We start from the raw sequence: 22,156 nt of genomic DNA, 5'->3' as shown, positions 1-22,156 counted from the left end.
ATTTCCTAACCCACGACCTTCTATATAACCATAAAAATCTTTTCAAACATATTAGTCACTAACCTCATGAGGAACTGGTGTGTGGAATCCTGAAATACACCTTACTGCCTCCCTGGTAGTCTTTACTGTAGAGAGAGAGAGGATAGGGGAAGGAAGAAAAAATTCAAAAGAAAGGAAAGAAGGACATGATGAAAGAAAGAAAAGGAAGAAAGCAAAAATACTATTCAATATTTCATAATAAAATTCCCAAATATATTTTCAGCCTTTAAAAAAAAAACGTTTGAGCCCTCTCTCTCTTGCGCTTTTCAAATGGGCATACAACATATTCCCAAGTGAATAAGATGAGATGGAAGGATTAAATTCTTTGGGCTGACGATAGTCTTAAAAACCTGGCCTATGAGGTTGAGTGTCTGCCTGTAGAGGTGACTGAAACCTAGACTAAAATGGAGAAGAATCAACGGGAGCTGGAATGTATTGTGCTAAGTGCAATAAGGCAGACAGGGAAAGATAAATACTGTATGATTTCACTTATATGTGGAATATAAAGAACAAAATAAACAAATATGAAGAAGTGGTTATGGGTCTGGATCTTGGAGTACCCTATCACCTCAGTTTCCCTCAGCTTCTGTAGCAAGGGAGTGACAGTATTGGGACCACAAGTAAGACCCTCCTCCTGCCCACTGTGTTTTCCCTGGCAGCACATTTAATTTTTCAGTCTGTCTTATGTCCATATATTATTTCCTCTTTCCCTGTTATGCTTAGCCCATCAGCATTAGGCTGGACAGAGATATACTACTTATCAGCAACGTTAACCATAAGGCTATTTGCTCTGTTTACTTAAATGCTTGCTACCGTCTGCAGACTCTTTACATAACCCAGGAAAGTCTTCTCCTACATGTTTCCTTTGCTCCTATTTCTTTGAATAGAATATGTTTATAATACAGACTAAAGTCATAACAAATCTAATATTTTCCTCATATAAGTAGCACTCATAATCATGTTCTCAGGAATTGTTTTAGTATCATTTGCTAAACCAATATAGGAGTTCTTGGGTTTATGTGGACTTCTTGGGTTGTTGTAGATACTTTTATTAAAAATGTTAGAGTTTATCACTTCTTGGTCTTTTGACTAAGATCAGTGTAGTATCTGTTCATATCAGTTTAAAAAATGTTTGAGTTTATGTAAATATTTGAGTGTTAACAGGCAGAAAATGCATATTTAGATGCTGTTAGAGCCTTGCTATCAAGATCAGCATCATCAGCATTGCTTGGGAACTTGTTAAAAATGCGGTATCTTGGGCCTCATCCCAGATCTACTGAATCTAAATCTGGCATTTTAATGAGATTCCCAGGTGATTTATATGTTCCTTAAAGCTTGAGAAGCCCTGTTCTAGGGGACACAAGAGACTGTTTTGTTCATGTTCATTTTGGCTACTTTCATATGTATGTCTTCAACAGCATGAACAGCTCTGCAGTTTTCAGTCTAGTAACGTCATTGTGTGCTGTCTTATACATTATTGCCCAAGAGAGTTATAAAGAATCCACCAGAAACACAATTAGTTCTCATTCAATAGAGGGGAAGGTGAATAGAAACAGGTAGAAATAGAGATATAACTACAGATATATCAATAGATTACTTTTTAAAAGCTTTATAGGTAACAGGTGTTAAGAACTGTGAAGGGTCTGAGATTTTCTCTACTTGCAGGCTAAGAAGTTAGCCTGGCACAATTTCATAGATGGTGGCATGAGACATGCTAAATATGGGCCCAGAAGGACGCCTGCACATACTCTGTATAATAGAAAAGGGACCCTAACTCCTTTAATGGGCAGTAAACGTGCTTTGGACATATTATCCGTAGCTCCTAAGGCGGTTTGCTATACAAACTTCCTCAAAATAATCATCCAGAACAAAAGGCAGTAATGTCTCTCCTTATAAGATAGAGGGAAATGCCAGGGACCCAAGAAGAATCATCTCCCAGCAATTGGTATTGGGACATCTTTGTTATTAGGTTTTAGAGCCAATAACTTTTTTTTTTAGACGTCATGGAGGATACATTTTCCAGTCCCTAAGTTGTACTAAGAGTTATTTCTGTCTGAAAGACTCCAGGAGGTAAAGAACTTTTAGTTTGGGCACTCAGCTTAGCTCTTTACTGGAAGGGAGAAGTTCTATTAAGAAGGCAAGTAGGGTTGTGCTTCATAAATACTGAGGTCACCTGTGGCTACTTGTAGTGTCAGTTGTACCATTCAAGTACTGAACCCATTCTTATCCGGAAGTTTGAGAGATGACATAATTCCCAGAGCTCTGAAGGGACTAAATGAGATTTCAAGGATTAACAAATAATAGGAAGAATAGCACAGGTAAATTGGGGCTAATGCTGTCTTTCTAATACAGCAGTTTTGTTGTTGTAAGGGGATTGTCTTGCAAAACAGTTGATTTCCTTTGCACTCAGTAGAGGCTAACTCTTCCAGAAAATTGTAGAGGAGATTTCTGATGTGAGTCCTACTTTTTTACATTATCAAAGAATAGAAGCATTTGGAGAAGAGAAAGCTGAAGAAGTTTTACAAAACCTGTGAGAATAGTACATTATTTAATATTTAACCATCAGCTTACAGGGGTGGAGCGAATTGGGGCTCTGAATTATACTCTTTGCTGATTTCCATGGTGTAAATATTCCTACTATGGCTGATTTCAAACTACCAATGGGAAATCACCTAGTTTGCAAAATTTCCTGAAAATCTAACAAACCAGTTTTAGCCGGCTCTAGCAACTCATTGCAAAACTGTCCTAATTTTTTGACAGCGAGTGTAGTTTGATCACACAAAAGATTTGCATGTAGACGTTTATTTTTCAAAGTCTTTTACAATAACATATGTTTGTCCCTGGAGATTTGTAGATAGACTTATCTTAAGGCAAAATGAGAGCCTAAATGATTTTTGAACTTTGTTTGAATGGTATGATTTCATTTTTTGAAAAAAATCTTCCTTTACATAGTAGGCCTCACCAGCCTCGCTGTTGGCTTTCTTTAAATAAACCACCTGCCAGCTCAGCACATTTCTCCTCTATGGAAAGGCCTGTAGGTACCATCTGATTGTCAGCGATATTTTTAGAAGAGCGGGAGGCTATTCAGGCGCCAACCAGTGATGATTCCTTATAATTGGGTGATCTGTAGAACCACAATGAATCACAAATTTGGGAACAAGGCACCTGCATCCTTGGTTGGATTGGGAGTGTAGTAAATCCCCTTTGCACTCATGAGGCTTTATACCTCTTCATGAGACTTACCTTGGGATTCCCCTTGGGCTCAGTTTGGCTGCAGAGTCCTGTAAAGACCCACTCTGTAGTGCTTTACCACTGTGCTGACAAACATTTTCCCAGAGCAGTTCAGTGTGAACCCATACGCTGCAGTTCCAATGATGCTCCTGTGAGCCAGTCACCCTCAGTCATGGACTGCTCAGCTCATGCTGGTGGACTTTGCTTCAAGGGGCAAGCACGCTGTTTCCATCTTCTGTCTTATCTCTGACCATCACGTGAAACTTGACATAGTGAACTGATTTACTCTTCCTAGAGGGCTAAATGAAGGATCAGCTTGTTGCTCTCAGCCTATGGCGGTGAGAGGAGCCTTTCCTGGCCTCTGCCTCTTCTTCCCTAGCAATTATCAGAAAGGGGGCGGGGGGAGGAGGAAAGGGGGCAGACCTTGACTTTAATGAAGATTTGAGTGCCTCCTTCCTTCTCCCTTGGGTAATACATATTTTTTTCTATTTTGTTTGTTAGTTTATTTTGTTCACTCTCCCTTGGGTAATATTGATGGGGAGGCTTCAATTATTTATTTATCAGATTTATAAAATGCTCATCTTGCCAAGGACTCTGAGCACATGGACAAGAGGAAAGCTATTAACAAGTAAAAATAATAAAACAGTTTACACAACATAGAGGCTTATTCTGAAAGGTCTACATGAACTCCTAGTAACATTGATTTAGAGGTGCCATTATAATTTGATTTTTTCTATTAATAAAGTACATCCATTTCCAAGGGGGCTTGTTCTCCCCATAAAGAAAATACTTTAACAAGCAAGGAGAGGGAACACATAGGTTGCTGTTTAGGCTAAGGCCACATGAAAAAGACAGCTCATCTGCCGTGTTCAGGAGGTCAATTTCCAGCCACCCCTTCACTCCTACCTTCCCTTTTTCTGTGAAGGCAGAAATAGAGCCGAATTTTCAAAAAGATGGCTTTGCATTGGTTCTAATTTTTTTTTTCTAGTCACAGGGAGACAAATTAGTTTCAAGCGTTTTCCTGCTCTGTAAGAAGGGAGGTGGGTTCCCTGAGGAAAATGTGCTATGCCAGGCCATGACTCTACTTGCTCCTCAGGTGTTCACAAACAGGAAGGTGAGGCATTTAGCTAGGTAGAAAAAGAGTGTGCAAGTTAGAAGAACTTTTCTCAAGTGTATTGGTTCTGAAATCCTAATGCCATGTTGGATATCTTCTACGGAGAAAATGGAGCTATTTCTATCCACTGCTGACAAAAGCAAATGCTAGGTATTCAAAGAAGAAACCAAGACACTCTGACCATGCTCAGCAACGCCGCCCCCCCCCCCCCCCCCCCACACACACACACTTTTAGGCAGTGCCTGTGGTAGTTGGATTTTGGAAATAGAAAATAAGTCACTATAGATGGGACTCTACATTATTTTTCCCCCTTAAAAATATAGTTATGATGAACACACTTATATCACATGCCATAATTCCACCAGTATAGGAGAAGAACAAAACAAAACTTGAGCTATTCCATTAAAACTGAGGTTGTCAAACTAAGGCCCACAGACCAAATCTGGCCCATTGCTTGCTTTGTAAATAAAGTTTTATTGGAACCCATTCCACCCATTTGTTTGTGAATTTTCTATGGGTGCTTTAATGCTACAATGGCAGACTTCATAGAAACTATTTGGTATATCTCCCAAAATTAATTTCAAATTAATTATAACGCCTAAAATTAGTCTCTAATTATAGTGGGTGATCTTTACATGTGTGTTTTGTTGACATTTCTGAAGAGTTCCTTACATTCTCTACTATGTCTTACCTTTTAGAACATAAGGATAACTTTTCCATACTAATATATCTTTTCATATAAACAAATCATTTGATTCAAGAACTCACTAAAAGACTTAACCTTTTTGCTTCTCATTGCAAGTGTGAATTTCCAGATTAACGAACAAAATATGTATTTTAGCTATTTCAGTATATCGAGTACTTGTTTTCTTATTCCTTGAATTTAGCCATAGTTGAAAAATACTTATTTTTAGTGAAACAAATGCCCCCTGGTGGAAACAATAACAAGTATTTGCACAGGTTTGGGGGGCCCACATACAACTGGTATAAATATAGGAAGGATAACCAAGGGATAAAATTGACATAGCTTAGAGAGTTCTTTAGTTTTTTAAGTGCATGTTCCATTTAAGTGCAGTAAATTAGAAGATAATATCAAGTTGTGAAGGTCTTTTTTATATTGACTGAAATAAAAAGATTCAACAAGAAAACAAGAAACTAACTAATCCTTATGGTAATTCCTTTAGTGTCTTTCACTAAAACTTGTAAATCTCTTAGCTGGCAAAATCATTTATAATATTGCCATTTTTAATAATTTTTTAAATGTAGGACTTTTTGATTATACCTCGGAGGGTGTTTTAAAACTAAAGGTTATAACCTAGCCACTGTAGCTTGGTGGTTGAGTGTTGTCTCATAAACCAGGAGGTCCCTAGTTCAATTCCTGATCAAGGCACTTGCCTGGGTTGCAGACTCTATCCCCAGTAAGGTGCATGCAGGAGGTAGCTGATCAATGATTCTCTCTTCATCAATATTTCTGTCTTTCTCCCCATCTCCCATTTTCTGAAGTCAATAAAAACATATTTTTAAGAAACTAAGTAGTTATAAGTAAGAGGGAATTTCTTAAAGGTTTGTAAGATGGCCTCATTAAAAAAAATATCAGTTTGAGGAAGGAGTAGGGTTTGGCATTAAGGCTTCATCAAATGAAAACTTTGTTGTTTGTCTCATTAATAGACAGACAACTTATCTCCATTTCAGCAAAGAATGCTTACCAAGCCAGGGATGTGGGCATGCCAAGACTCATGTTTTTATAGAAAATTTAATTTTGGAAAACCTTTAATCTGAACACACTTGAAATCTAGCTCTCAAAATAACCATTGTAAAAGCATTTTTAAGTAAGTAGAGAACAGGGAAAGCAAGAGTTAAGTATGAGTTCATGGTACTTCTGTAGGGAACAGAATTGTGAAGCCAGCAGAGGATGTTTGCATATTCACTCCTCTGCCCGATGATTCCTGTTTTGCTGGGATATAGCTCTTACAGAAAAGCTGTAGCTTGTTCTGCTTCTGCATTTCTCCCATTTGGATGGAGCCTTTGGGTATATATATCTATATATATCTATATATCTATCTATATCTATATCTATATCTATATCTATATCTATATCTATATCTATATATATCTATATATATCTATATCTATATCTATATCTATCTATATATATATATCTATCAAGGACCATTTTATATTGAAAGATGATGTTCTATATACTTAATGGGTTGGGTCACCCTCCCTTTACAGAAATTGCTCATGCCCATTAAGCTGTGGATAGGGATGATAAATGCCATTTTACTTCTCATATCACCAAGTGCCACATTTTCTGAAGCAGTGCCATCTCTTTGCCTAGCATTTGTAATGGGCTGTACTCTGGAATATAACAGCACAGCCTGATGTCATCTATTAACTTGCAAATACTTAGAAATATTATATGTTGTTAATATCTTGGTGAGAATTGACTCTTGTAGAAATTATTTTTCTTGAACCTGTGCCTTTGATCAAGCTATGATGCTTAATCTTTGTTATCCATTGGCTTGTGTGTTGAAGTAGGTGGGATATGGTCTTGACTTCCCCAAGTGTGAGAAGGTAGATTGTATCTGAGAGTCCAAGAGAAATTCTCACTGAGCTTTGCTGAAGATTCTAGAAATGTTCTCAGATAAGATATACTTGCATCTGTCTTCCTGTAAATATCCTCTCATTATCCCCACAATCCTAATTTGACAGGTCACAAAAGTGTAATGTAATACATACTCTTGACATTTCCTCTCACAGGTGTTTATTGAGGGCTGTTGATCAGCCTGTAAAGGAACATTTTATACATATGGGGATTGACTTCTGATTCTCAACAATAGTCTTTATCTTCATGTATTTTTGTTGAATGGGTTTTGGACCCTAAACTGTGTTTCCCAGCTTCACCACTCACATTATTTACTCAACTTGGCTTGGAATAATTCTCAGCTATTTCTCTGAGTCAGATTCACCCCCAAAGTTTGAATGTTTACTGTCATCCCTTCCTACTTACATTTATTCATTTACAAACATGTATTTATACTAAGCATTGGGTCAGATGGTCTCATCTTCCAGGAGTATATACTTTGGGAAAGTATAGTCAGTGGTTACTTTAAATACAGTTTGAAAGATGCTTTGATTGAAGGTAAGTGCAGGTTGCTGGGGAGCCCCAAAGCGGGAAGAAGGAGAACAGGAAGATTCCAAGTAGAAATTTCCTGTTCCAAGACATGAGCATATGAGAAAACTCATGACATTTGTAAAACCTTGGTTTGGCTGAGCAGCGAATGGGTGCAGAGAATTGGGAGGAGAAACTGGAGGGGAGTTTAGAGGCCGATGGATACCGTTGGTTATAATTTATCCTGAAGAGCTTTCGGTGGGGGAGAAGAAAGGGATGGGAGGAACAGCCTGATTATGTGTATGTTGTAGAAAGGACACTTGGGGACAGTGAGGAGAGTAGTTGGAGGGCTAGGGAGCACAACTGGAGGTGGGACTGCCTACAGGGATGTTCAAACACAGTTGTCTCTCCTTATTCAAGGGGACATGTTCCAAGACCCCAGCAGATTCTTAGAATGGTGGGTTGTACCGAACACTTTACATACTATGTTTTTTCTTCTACATACTACCTATGTGAAAATTAAATTGATAAGTTTGACACAGTAAGAGATTAACAACAATAACTAATAATAAAATAGAATAATTACAACAATTATTATTATTACAACAATTTTATACTTTAATAAAAATTATGTGGATGGGTCTCTTTGTCTGATAAACAATCTGATAACCTAGATGGATATGGGCAGGGAGCATATACAGCCTGGATATGCTGGACAAAGGGATGATTAACATCCCTCGTTGGATAAAGCAAGATAGAGTGAAATGTCATCACACTACTCAGAACAGTGTACAACTTAAAAGTTATTAATTGTTTATTTTTGGAGTTTTCCAATTAATATTTTCAGACCACAGTTAACTATGGGTAACTGAAACCATAAAAAGCAGACCATGTCTAAGGGGAGGGAGGGACTCCGGTCATTTAAACTAATATTAGTGGGCTTAAAGGTAAGACTTAGCATGAGTTCCAAAAGTGCTGTGGGCAACAGCAGCATGGCATGGGCACAGTCTGGCTGATCTGAATTCAAATCCCAGTGTGGTGGGTTACTAGCTGTGTGGACTCAGGTGGATCCTCACCTGTCTCAGCTGGCTTTTCTTCTTCTGGAGAATGGGAGTGGTGCTTCTTTATCCTTGTATGTTGTGGGAGTGAAATGAGATTATATGTGTTAAGTATAGTTTGATTGTCACTTTAAAAGGCATTTGGATATGTATTTGAAGAAAAAAGGGACTTTCATTCAGATAATAGGTTTTCTGTGTGCTTATTTACAACTATTTATTTACGTACTGCACACTCAACAAGAATTTCTTCAGTGGTTCCCATGTGCAAGGTCCCAGGCCAAGGATTTTATTCCCTTCAGTGACCTCTCCTGAGGGTGGGGACAGAGAGTGTTTATTAATTAATGTTTGCACACTAATTGGTGATTACATATGATGACAAAAGTGTCCAATATTCATAATAAATAAAAAAATACTCAAACATCCATTTAAGTTATTAACATTTTAATTCTGATCAATTGGGAAAGTAAGCCCCTTGGGGGTTTATTCATATCTTATTGGGCATTTTTTTTCCTTCTCACAATTTAGTTACTTTGAGCACTGAACATTTACAAAATGTTTTTGGCAAACACATTTATATGGTAGAATCCATTTTCTCTGGAAGGTTAGAGAAAAAGGGAGGGGGAACCAGAGTCATAAATCTTATTTAATTCCTATTTCTGTGTTTCATGAGAGAAAGCCCCTTCTTAATCTTCTCATTGTATTTCTCAGGAGACCTATAAACAGATGATGTTAACAGTGATTTAAAAAAAATGCAAACCATATTACAGAATTTTTAAAAAGGATTGTCTCCACTACTTCGCCCCCATTTAAACAGCAGGAATGGTAAATCTAAAACCAAAATTATGTTCTGCAGGTTAAAGCAAATCATTTCCAGGAGCAGGTTGGCTTTATCAGTCCAGCATGTCTTTATCATGCATGCATACGATTCTGTGCTGAATCTTATGCATGCATTTGCCAATTCATTAAAAGAGTGTGAGGGGCTTGCTATGTGAATACATAGAGGAAGGAGAGAGCTATGATGCTAAGTAAAGTACTGTGTAGCCCTTACAGTAATGGAGCTTCTATATAACTCAAGGGCCGACATAACTCATTTTCTAGAAGAGGAAGAGGGATTGCTGTGGGCCTTCAGACAGAAAGATTACTTCTGGCCCATGCTATCAAGATGCTTTCATAGAAGAATTGGGTTTCATTTGGGCCTCTAAAATACTGGCCTATAGAACCTTCCAGTTTGAGAAGTTCTTAATTGCACAGTGTTTGTAGTATATGTGTTTTCATTGTGTATTTTACCTTCTGTTTTTCTATGAAATTTTTATTCATATTTAATATCTTAAAATACATTAGAAAAATGTCCTTGGGAAACATGAGTGTTGAACTCTTTTTAAAACATCAATTTTGAGAGTCAGGAACAGCTAATCATTTCAGACAAAGGATAAATTGAGGTTTCTCCCATTCTCAGCCAAATTGTTGACTTACACACAAGCACCATGCTAACAGAGCCTCTCTCCTGGCAGTCCGCACCAGAATTTATTGCACATTTTGTGTGAAAGGAACTAAGAGACCTTTTAGAAACATGACCTGGGATTCCAAAAGTTGTGCATGCCTATGTATAAAGGAAACCAGAGCACGTTGAGTCCCAGTGTGAGCCTCCAATCCCTGTCATTGTTCCTTGTCAACCCCATCTCATCTAAGATTCTTACACTTCCGAAGTCCTCTGGGAACGACCAAGTTGGAGAAATGCATGTCTTCTTAAAATCACCACCACCACAATTGCTATCATTTATTGAGCAATTGTTTTATTCTAAGCCTATTTCCATACTTTTACGTCTCATCTCATTTAATTCCCTTGACACCTCGTCAGTTAGATGAGGAAGTATAGAGAGAGGAACATGAGGTACAAAGAGGTGAAGTAACTCACCTGGGGTCCCCTATGTAGATGTGGTGAGTGGTGATATCAGGATCTAAATTGGGGCAGATGTCAGTAACATATTTTCAGTGATGTTCAGGATCATTATTCCCTTCAGTTATTCTTTTCTCTCTTTTGTTCCCTTTTGTTATTTTGGCCCATCTGTCTCTACTTCTGGTTCCTTGTTCTGTTTTTCTCCAAAATAGGATATGTTATTTTACTTCTCTTTATAGGCTAATCTTTTCATCATTTGGGCTAATAATATTAAGCCAAAAAAAAAAAAAGAAAAGAAAAAGAAAGAAAATTTTATGAAGAAAGAGGTGCTATCTCAAACTGAAAAAGGGGCAATGGAGTAAAAGCTTGCTTTTAGAAAGACTTGATGTTGCACATGTTTGAATTACGGCTTTCAGCTTACATTGACCATCACATGCCTGTGATTGCAAACACCTGTCATTTTTAAAAAATCATGGGCATGCAAGGGCGGAGGTGGCAGCTCTCCAGTAAGGAGTTGTACGCTTCTTGAAAAACACGTCTAAAATCCACTCTTAATTCTGATCTTGTATTGACATTTCATTGTCCTTGAACCAAGAGAGGAGCAATTCTACTTCCATTTCTGGAAGCTTGAAATGATGCTACCCAAAACAATGTATATACAAAATGACCAGGTGCAAAATGATCTCATGTATGAGAGACAACTGAATGGTGCCAACTCAAGAGTTTCAGGACACCAGGGCATGGCTCCTAGACTGAGCTAGTCTTTGCCCATCTGCAGAATTAAGCTGATGTGAACAGATCTCTCAGATATTTGGGGTACTGGGTTATGGTGGAATGCTGCTGCATAAGCAGTAATGACTATAGCTGGATGTGTCTTAATAAACTCTGGATGGTTTTACTTCATCTCATCTTCTCAGAAGTGAAAAGTTAGGCAAAACATTGAACTTTGAGTTTCAATGGCCACCCCTTTGAAGGTCTGGACTGTGTGACCTTTGGTGAGCGTCTTAACCTCTCAAAGACTATTTTCTTAATTGCAAAAAGTGATGATAATTACCTATATTATAGAGTTGCTTTGAGGATTAAAAAAGAGAATCTTATACTTATCAGACTGTCATGAAGATTAAACAAATAACACATGTGAAGCCTTAGAAGAAAGCTTGGCATATGGTCAAAACTGTGCATCAGCTACAATTATTATACTTAGTAAGCATAAGAGTAACATTAAATAAATATTATTTATTATAATTATTATTATGTTATAATATATTATCATATCTTTGGGAAATAAAGGAATTCAAAGACCATTAGTAATATACTTAGTAGGAAAATAAAAATTAAATTCAATGTAAATTTACTAGATTCTAGTCAATTAATTGAAGCAGCCTGAGATTTTTCAGGTTGAGTGTCTATTCTATGTGTTGGGACTATTGAGAGGGAGGGTCACCTCTCAGAAGTATTTGCTAAAATCCAGTTAGAGAGAGCAATGTGATATGTTCTGTAATCAGTGTCTGTCCTTGGGGCTCTGGTGGAGGCTCTGCCACTCCAGCCTCAGAGACTCCGGACTGGCTTTATGTAGAAGGGGCACTTGAGCTTGGCTGTTGAAAGTAGGAGTCCCCCAGGCAGGGAGGTGGCAAAAAGAACTGTACAGAGTTTCGAGCATGTGGAATGAGGGCAGGGTGGGTGTTCTCTGGGAACAACATCTTGTGTGCTTGAGACACAAGGTGCAGGAGGACAGAGAGGTGTGAAGTGTTGTCCAGGTAGACTTACCAGGAGGAGAGGGAGATTGGGGGAGCCTGGGCTTGTTCCCGTAGGGCACCTGGAGGTGGGTTTTGTCAGCTTCATGATCTCTTGTGAGTTGAAGGTAGGGTTCTAGTCCTCCCCAGAACAGGTATCTGTTTCCCAGCAGAGAGAAATAGGAAATTAGAACAAGGGCCAGATACACTGATTTGGAAGCCATAGTCTAATTCCAGGTGAGAGCCTGGAGTGAGGATGAACTGCCAAAGAATAAGGAGCAGAGAGCCTTGGGACAACTAAAACTGTGGAGGAGGAGGTGTCGAAATGGCCAGATTGAGGATAGACAGGCCTGAATATGGTGTTAGTGAAGTCAAGGGCATAGAGAAATTTAGTGTGATCACCAGCACTAAAATCCTCAGCTTGGTAGCTGGAAGAGACTGGAGGAAAGGCCATTGAGAACTGTGTATAAGGCCTTGTGGTGGGTGTGAGGGGCTCTGTGGAGCAGTGGCAAGGCTGAGAGGCCAGGATCCAAGCAGGTTGAAGAAAGGTTAGGTTGTGTCATGGCAGCAGCTGTGCTGTTCACCTCCCATTCACAACAAGAAGGGAAGAGAAGGTGCAGGGAGGCTGTCAGGGACACAGGGAGCAGCAGCTGCCTGTCCAGGTGTGGCCTGAAGGGATGACCAGTAGGAGGGCCAGCTGCAACCTGAGCAGATTGGGAAATTGCTGAGCTGTTGGCGAGGTGAACTGAATTCACTGTATCTGTGCCAGATCTTGATAGTCGAGATCTGAGTGTGAAGGCAGAATGTCTTGCTGACCTGGCTGTCAGAGGCAGTTATCTACGCATCCACCACCTGGAAATGCTGACTCAGGGGTTGGTCTAGAGATGGTTAAGAAAGACAAGCGTGGGTCACAGAACCTCTGATGCTAGACCTGGAATTGGTCAGAGGCTGTCTAGTACAGCTTCCTGGGGGAAACTAAAGTCCAGAATGAGTCTTGGACCTGCCAGGGTCAGCCTGGAGTTAGTGGCAGGCTTAAATCCAGGAGGACTTTCTTGCTCCCGGCACACATTTCACTGCATCTATTCCTGCAGCCTGTTCCCTTATCTCTTTGCCCACTACAGTGACCTTTCTTGCCCTCTGGCCACAGAAATTATCAGTTAAGCCCTAAGCTTTCTTCCTTCTTTTCCACCTTCCTACCTTTCATGGCACTTGCTATTCTCCTCCCCAAGTCTTTTTAGGTGATTGATTAACATAATAGCTTATATACAGGCAGTCCTCGGGTTACATCAGAGATCCGTTCCTATGGTGCAATGTAACGTGATTTTCGATGTAGGTCGGAACCCACCTACATAAGCCCCTATGTCACTCACATGGAGCACATACACAGCAGTAATGAAGTGAAACAGTAAAAAAAAAGAAAAAAAGAAAAATCAAGAAAACAATTCCTGACCTTTACTTATGGTAAATAATAATAAACAGAAAACCATAAAGCACATATGTACATATACGTAGAAATGACAGACCTTTTTTTTTTCTTTTTCTTTTTTTTAAATATAAATACTATACATGGGATATGGTGACGTAACCACGGAAAGATATTAAGTTGAGTCTGATGTAACCCGAGGACTGCCTGTATGAGGGTAAGGGTGGCAGTATATGGAGTGCATATGACATTTTATTTCTTTCAGGCAATCCAGTTGCAATTTTAATGTGGTTCTCTCCCCAGTGCATAGAGAGACTCTTGGTCTCTAAATCTAAGTGGTCTTTATACCAGTGCCAATACTTGATCAGAGAAAATCTTAGGTAAAAAAATAATGTCAAGTAAACTTTTAAGTAAAAATTAAGTGCCTAAAATGTTTCCATTTTCATTTCTTCTTTACTAAATTTCTAAGGGAGAGTAACATCAACCTCACAGAAGAAACAAAAATTATATATCTTTCCAAGGCAGACATTCAGCTGATTATGGATAAAATTTCCCTTGGCTATTCTGAGCAATGGTTGAAAGAAAATTGAGCTCTCTTCCTGGATGTTTTCACAGAAGTTTCACCATTTCCCTCCAAGACAAAAGGATGCAAATTCCTGGCTTGGGCAAGGGATGGGGAGTTGAATAGAACATAAAAAGAATCCATTAATGATTTAGAAGACTACTTAATTTCTCTACCTCTGTAACAGAGAAACAGAGTTTGATCAATACTCTCAAGGTCACTGTTGATATCTGCTAAGTCAGCGAATCTATTTTAGAGTTTTGAAAATCATCCCCTGCATCCACCCTGATGGATTTCCATAGATTCAGTGCAAGGAGTAGGTTTTGACTGAGTGGCCAATGCGATGTTGAAGGAGGGGTTGTAGGTATAGGGACTGGGAATCTGAAGGGATAGCTATAGTAGAATTTTAAGACTTGGAAGACTAATTTAGTTCAAGATGGAATCTAGAGAATTGACAGAGAAATTTCCTTATGATTGTTAATTTGCAATGAAAGAGAAATTATTATTACTAAAATGAACCCTAGCTGTTATGTGATTTTATTAATCAGTGTGTTTTCTCTTCAATTATTTCTTTTTAAAAATTTTGTCTTTATTGTTGAAAGTATTGCAGATGTCCCCCTTTTCCTCTCTTCAATTATTTCCATGTGATACTTTAGTTAGCTCTTTCTTTTCAAATGTAACATTGCCTCTTTGGGATTTGCCTAGTAGTGTCATATCATATTCTGTTTATTTGATTTATTACTTATTGGCTAAGCTGAGCCTTTTAGAATAAAGAGTCTCTAACTTACTAATATGAATGTATGCATTTTACCTCTTCTGCTGACTGGAATGAGTATGATGTTCTCTAGGCATCTTATGAAAAGGGCTTTGATAATTGTACAACCCGATTTTCAAAGCAGTGATGGAGAGATGAAAAGGGGCCTGTCCCATGACCCTCAACCTTTCAAAAGATCTGTCCCTTTGGTTAGATCATCTCTAGATTAACTCTTAAAGCTAACTACCTTTACTCTAATATTTACTTACATTTGCTATGTCTCAATCAGCCAAAAAAAAAAAAAAAAAAAAAAAAAGGAAAAAAATAAACACCCTCAAAATGACTATTCTCACTGTACCATTTCAAAACAAACCATGGTTCCATGCAGACTAAAGGCTGATAGAGCCCATGGTGATAACAGTCCTTTAAAAAAAGTCCATCTCTGGAGAGTTCTGGCTGTTGACTCATCAGGGATAGACATGTTGAAACGTTCCAGAGAACACATGTGGTTTCCAGTCAAAATACTATGCAAATATTTTCTTGACCATGGTATTTCCTCTCTATACATTGCCCTGAAAATGATGTTTTGCTATTTACTTAGAAAAAAAGCAGGTGGAAAATTCCTGTTTCTGATTGAATTTTACAATCCTCTGAGGCAACACCCTAGAAATTAGAATCTGATATTTTAGAGAAAAAGGCTTCTTTTTTAGAATGACCTCTGAGATTGAAAGACGTTGTCTAAAATACAACTCAAGCTTGAAAAGTGTCTAGACTCTTTCAACATGGGTAGACACTGGGAACGCGGTAAAACAACAAGGAATGGTATAGTTTCAGATGGGAATTTATTTCCTTTAAACTTGTCAATAGCAGACAGGCCTTTGAGGGGAAGTCATCTTCTCCAGCCTGGAAAGAGAGAATTATTTTTACTCGCAGTTCCCACCATGGAACAAGAAAGAGAAACTAATTGTTCTCTCACCCAATGCTGATGAATTCTCTTTCTAGTCTTAAGTATGAACCAGGAAGAAATTCCTCTGTGGAAAATTATGAGCAGAGTTAATTATAACTGTCTAATGAGGCAAGTCTCAATTTTCAGTAGACCATGACCCTTCATACATTAAAAAAGAGAGACACTTCATATTTTTATTCAACTGACATTTGGTTAATACACTTCAAACAAATTTTGACTACATTGAGCTGATTATGAAATAGACTTTGTCCTGTTCATAAAATGTTGCTAGTAAAATAAAAAATACCAATGCTGTTCTTGTCATTTACTAGCTCCCTGATGCCAGTTTCAGTTTGTTAAAGGGGAACTCAGTAAAAAAAAAAATATCACAGGATTTCTTTGAAGGTCACTAAGTTAATAATAATAAAAAAGCAATAGCTTTTACATCAATCAAATTCAGATTAAAATCTCTTCTTGGCCACCTTTCGTTGTCCTTGAACAATAATAACAACAGTACTACTATCAATACTAATACCACTTGCTAGGCAATTGTAAGTTTGACCATATAAAACAATCATTTTGTAGGATCAGATCAAATGCAGACATTTTCACATGGTTCATATGGTTCAGATTAATACATATGCTAAGGCCTCATACTCAGAGCTTTATAGATATTTTATGTGATTCTTTCAAACCAGTTTTAAAGAAAATACAATTATCACCATGTACACAAGAGAGCACCCAGCTATACCCAGGGTTTAAAAAGTTGCTCAAGGTCACAAATTAGTAAGGTGGATAGTTGAAATTTGAGCTAACTTTTTTTTTTTGTCCTCTTTAAATTAGATTTGATGGGGTGACATTGTTTAATAAAATTTCAAGTATACAACTCTATAATACATCATCTGTATATTGCATTGTGTGTTGAGCATTCAAAGTCACATCTACTTCCATCACCATATATTTAGACTCCCCTCTATCTTTATCTCCCTCTACCATCTTTTTCCCCATCAAAAGTCAAGGACCATATGATTTCACTCATATGTGAATTATTTTTTGACCTCAGTATTCTATGTCTTCCTGTAAAATACATATTAAATAACTGCCCTGAGCCTTAGTCTCCTCTTCTGTAAATGGGGAGAGCAGAAATGTCCTGAGTATTTAAGCCGACACATGTGGAGTGCTTCCTATGGTGTCCATTCCGTAATGATGCTTAATAATGTATAGCTGTCATCAGCACCACCACCATCAGAATCTAACATTTCACTCTCTCAGAAGTGTTTAAAAAATATGCAAAGTGAGACAATACAGGAAGGCAACTGGCATGTGTGTGTATGTGTGTGTTGTGTGTGTGTGTGTTGTGTGATTGCTAAGAGGTCTCTTTCCTTTTTACAGTCACTCCTTGCACAAACTGTAGTGATTTGAGCCCAACATTTGCACATGCATCTCTCCCACTTTGCTATTTTCAAAACAAAAGAGAATTGGGTGAAAATACCCTATTGAGAACAGAGGTGTCTGTGACAAATTGGCTTAATTGAAAACAACTAAAAAAACCAAAATCTCCCAGTTTAGGAGCAGAGCAGAGGATCAAATTAGCCATGGAGAAATTAAGTGGAGGATTTTGATTGCCGTAGGCATGACCTAAATTGCAGAGTGTGAGTCATTATGAAAGTACTACTATTTCTGCTCTGCTAATTGAGAGGCAGTGTTTCGCACACAGAGTGGTTAGGGTGAGAGTGCCCCTGTGTCCCACAAACACTGTGCTGCCTTAGGCCCTAGGCGTTGGTTTCACCAGTCACAAACATAGATGATAATTTTATAGAATGAGGTTTTGAATCTTCCCCCCCACCAGAAAACATTTGATGTACAGCCTATAAGTTTTAAGCTCAGACTGTACAGCAAACATATCAAACTCACGGCCCTTGGACTTCATGTGGCCCACAATGAATATTTTGGGGGCCAGGCCAATATAACGGTATGTAAGAAATGTTTTAATAAAAATTTCGTAACTTAAATTTTACAATATCCTGTTTACATAATTATTAATAATGAACTACAATGTTCACTAATGATTGATTACTATAATCGTGTTGCATTCATTTCCCTTACACACCTTATGCACAGGTGCGCCATTTCTCTCCACTGATACTAGCAGCGAGTATTTTAGCAGCCAACTGTCACATCATTAGTCTTGTACTGACTTGTTTGGTGTGTGCAACAAGAGATATTTCGCTTTCAGAGAACAAGAAAAATAGGTTTATTTGCATTACACTTAATAATTTGTGTCTGGTAAGTTAATGTCCAAGAAAAAGTCTTAATTCTTATTAAAATATTATATTATTTTATGTTAATGACTAGAGACACTTGTTTTCCTCTGGCACCTGGGACCCAGGCCTTTGCTCTGGCCACCACCTTCTGTCTTGGCTCCAGCTGGAGCCTTCAGTCTTTTCAGCTCCAGCCAGAGCACCGCTGCTCCTGTAGCTCCCTCTGCCTCCCGCCCTCCTCCTCATAGTAGGTGTCCCACCACACCCAGCTGCTCTGCACCTGTGTATGCAAATTAACCCACCATCTTTGTTGTGTTAATTTGCACACTCACTCCTGATTGGCTGGTGAGTGGCACGGAGGTATGTTCAATTTGCAAATTTCTCTTTTATTAGTGTAGATTACTCATTTATTTCAGTCCTTTGTATTCACCATGTCTCTATCAAAATAAACCTACATTTCTATGAAAACTGAAGCTTTAATTTTTTGCAGTCCACATAAACTTAAACCTTTTTATTTGGTCCGGGTTAGCCTTTACTGTACAACGTGCTTACTATATAGGTTGGGTTATTTTCATAGGAAGGAATTTTCACTTGTTCTTTTTCAGAGGGAGGAAAGAACAAATAACCCTCATGGTGTGGTTCACAGAAATGACTGTAAAACAGAGGTCAGTGAACCTGTGGGCCAAATCTATGTTTGTTAATAAAGTTTTATTGGAACACAGACACTTCTGCTTTTGGCATTGTCTCTGGCTGCTTTTGAGCTAACAAAGCAGAGTTGGCTACAACAATAAACAAAGCAAACAATTACTTGAAGATATAAAAATTTGTTTCACACAGCAAGAATTCCTGAACCAAGGCTCTGATGGTGATTTAAGGATGCCATCAGGGACATTGATTCCTTTCACCTTTCTCTTCTGTTATTTTTAGCTGCTAGGCCTCTTCCTTATGTTTGTGACCTTGAGGTCTCAAGATGGCTGCACTTCTTCTAGATGTCAAATATACATTCCAAGTAGAAAGAAGGAACGAGGGTAATGTGGCTTTCTCTGATGAGGTTTTGCCTTTTAATTCAAGAAGAGACAACCCCACCCCCTGGACTTCTAGGTATATCTCAGCAGCTGTAATTATGTCACATGTCCACCTTTAACTTCAAAGGACATGGGGAAATCAAATACATTGGCTTTTCTCTCAAAGGTATGGGAAGAAAGGGAAAAAAGGATTGTGAATGGATTTTGAATAATCAATCCACAATGTCTGCCAGAGGTCAGAAAGAGGATCTTAGAGCGAGAGCAGTAAAGCTGTTTCAAAGATGTTATTAATCTATGATGTTTTAGGATTATAATTTTTAAATCTTTTCTGAAAGTTCAACAACACTTGCTGATCAGATCATTAATTTTGTGAGGAATTGGTTTGGTGGAGTAATTTGGGCATTTCTACGAACAAAGGAAGTACCAAATCAATTAATAGTGGAAATAAGATGGAGTGGTAGGAATCATATTTCACTGTTGTGGGGAGCAAACTTTTCAATCCCTTTAGAAGAAATCTCATGGAAACAGTTGATGAATTATATAATTTTAAGTTCTTTTCTTTTGGATAAGTCTGAATTACCCCCTACTTGCCAAAGCAAGCTGGAAATGTTTTATTGGCTTAATTTCAATTTCCATATGTATATGAAAGTAATAAAACTGCAGTTCTTTAAACATATTTCTTAATTTAGAGCTTTCATAAATTCACACTGGCTTTTCTTTTTCGTGTACAATAAATTAAGATTCTACTGCATATCAATCATATCCTGGTAAGAATATTGAAACAAACTATAAATGTTCATTTAAGGAGGAAGCTAAAGCTGAGAAATGGTAAAGGAAATAAGGTAAAGACCACATCAGGTAGAAAATGGCATTAATCACAGATTAGCAATCTGCAGCCCATGCATTAAATCCAACTTGTCATCTGTTTTTTTACAAATAAAGTTTTATTGGAATACTGCCAGCTCATCCCTTTACTTATGTATGGCTGCTTTTATGTATAGCAGTGGAGCCAGTGGTTGTGACAGACTGAATGGCCCACAGAGTTGAAAATATTTATTCTTTGGCCCTTCACAGAAAATGTTTGCCATCCCCTGCACCAACAGTCTTGGGCATTCTGTGACAGCTGAACACAGGCTCTGTGAGTCCCCTCCATGTGGAAATCAATTTCATGTTCAGGAAAAGATAAAATAAAATAAAACAGAATATGTGGTTATATTAGCAGAAATGCATTCAGAACTCTCAGACCACAGCCCTCAGGATGTTTGTTTTCATATAAAAAAAAACTGGTTCCATTTCTGCCTTTGGCTCCTGCCCGTCATGAAAGATGCTCCCACCACATTGACATGTCATCCCAGCTCTGAGTCTGTAGCTAGCAACATGGGCTGTGAGTTTACCTTTTGTTGGCTCTGGGCTATTGAGCAAGTCATCAAGCTCTTGAAAATGTATCCTCCTCCTCAGATAAGAGGGTATTGCATGGACTTCAGGATCTCTATGTCCTTTTCTTGATGAAAGCTCTCTGATTCAGTGACCACATGATTCTTTTCTTTTTTGAAAGCAGAGGAATTTTTTTTAAATTGACATTTTCAGCACTGAATTGTCTTTTCTATTTGGGGCATGATTTGACCAGGGTATGCAACAAATTTAGATATATATCATTAAATATTTGCAACTCTTTTTGAACATAAAACATTAGCTATTTTAAAGGAGCAACTCCGAGAGCTAGAATCTACAGATAATGGAATAGCTATTATTTAGTGAATGTGTTATGTGCCCCTATCAGCACATCCATTTCACAGAAGAGAATACTGAGGCGACTTGCCCAAGGTTTGCACAGTCATTGCACTTCATAGCTTCCGGGTCTATACTATGAACCACTGTTCTTCCTGTTTCATGGTGGGCCATACACAGAAGCTATTCTTCATCTTCACAGCAAATAGGGAGAAAACAAGTATGAGAGCTGTAGGTCAGCATTCCTAGAAACGATACAGACTTTGGGTAATTAGAACAAGACTTTTCTCATTCACTAAAAACCTACTTTGTGCCATCAAGATCATCCTTAGAGGCTCCTTTCTCAGCCTCCTCTTTTAAGTTAGATTAAAAAAAAAATTAAGGTGATAGTTGAGGCAATACAGATTGGAAACTAGGGCATTTTTTTGTGAAATCACCCTTCTTTGCCAATACCATTTTTGAATTCTTTCTCAGAATTAAGAAACACACAAGCAAACAAACCATGCGGAACAATCTGTGGCAGATGGTTATTTTAGCTCTAGGTGAGTTTTGTCATTATAGGCTGGGACAGAGAAATGATTGCTTTGGATAATCATCTGTTATGCTAGTGAACTGCCAGCTAGGAACTGTTACAGCTATGATGGTTTGGGATGGGGATTTGTCTCCCTAGAGATTAGCAGGTAAATTGTTTCCATTTGAATTCTGTAGAATACTAGATGTCATACTACTGAGCATCAAGCAGAAACCAAACAGTTTGGTTGGGGACAGAAAAGGGGTGAGATGAAATGGGACTTAAAGCACAAGGTAGGCCTCTACTCCAGGTTTAGCTTCCCCTGGAAAATACAGCAAATACAATAATATCCAGACCATGGCGTTCATTACCAGCCCACATCGCTAATTAATTTATTTTATGTTAATTAAGTTTATAATTATATAGTAAAACATTTACTTTTTCCCTCAAGAAATCGACTGAATCTTCTGAAGGGGCTTTGTGACTAATTTAGGTGCAATTAGCCAGTTACATTTAGTTAGGGTTTGGTTCATTTAGCTGCTGCCTGAGGATGCTGAAGAGAAGAAACCAGCAACAACTCAGAAGCAACTCCTGATCTAGAGGGCATGTGCCCAGAGGCTCTCCCCAGGCTTTTGGGCATCGAGTGCAGGTGTCTAGGACAACCGTAAGCTGGAGCATTATCACGATGTGGTTTTAATGTCACCTATGCATATTGTGCAGTTGTGGAATTGTACATTCCTATAACTTTGGATAAAGGCAAAA

The 22,156-nt window shown here is 38.2% G+C and overlaps 1 protein-coding gene and 1 pseudogene across 8 annotated transcripts in view; both read left to right on the top strand.

Annotated features, from left to right (window-relative positions):
- NTRK2 (neurotrophic receptor tyrosine kinase 2) overlaps nucleotides 1-22,156 on the top strand; it is a 307,987-nt gene that overhangs the window by 92,088 nt on the left and 193,743 nt on the right. The window contains exon 13 of one of the 8 annotated variants that reach the window (XM_036433653.2): nucleotides 21,358-21,425. The exons of the other annotated variants lie outside the window; for them this stretch is intronic. Within the exon in view, the coding sequence (XP_036289546.1) occupies nucleotides 21,358-21,419 (62 nt within the window). The 3' untranslated portion in view covers nucleotides 21,420-21,425. The remainder of the gene's footprint in view (nucleotides 1-21,357; nucleotides 21,426-22,156) is intronic. 8 annotated transcript variants of the gene reach the window in all.
- On the top strand, nucleotides 1,109-1,263 carry LOC118716806 (annotated as a pseudogene).

This window comes from Pipistrellus kuhlii, unplaced genomic scaffold (genome assembly GCF_014108245.1).
Source record: "Pipistrellus kuhlii isolate mPipKuh1 unplaced genomic scaffold, mPipKuh1.p scaffold_m20_p_12, whole genome shotgun sequence".
NCBI classification, from domain to species: Eukaryota; Metazoa; Chordata; class Mammalia; order Chiroptera; family Vespertilionidae; genus Pipistrellus; species Pipistrellus kuhlii.
The sequence above is the reverse complement of the archived record's forward strand: the minus strand, read 5'-3'. Positions and strand labels throughout refer to the sequence as shown.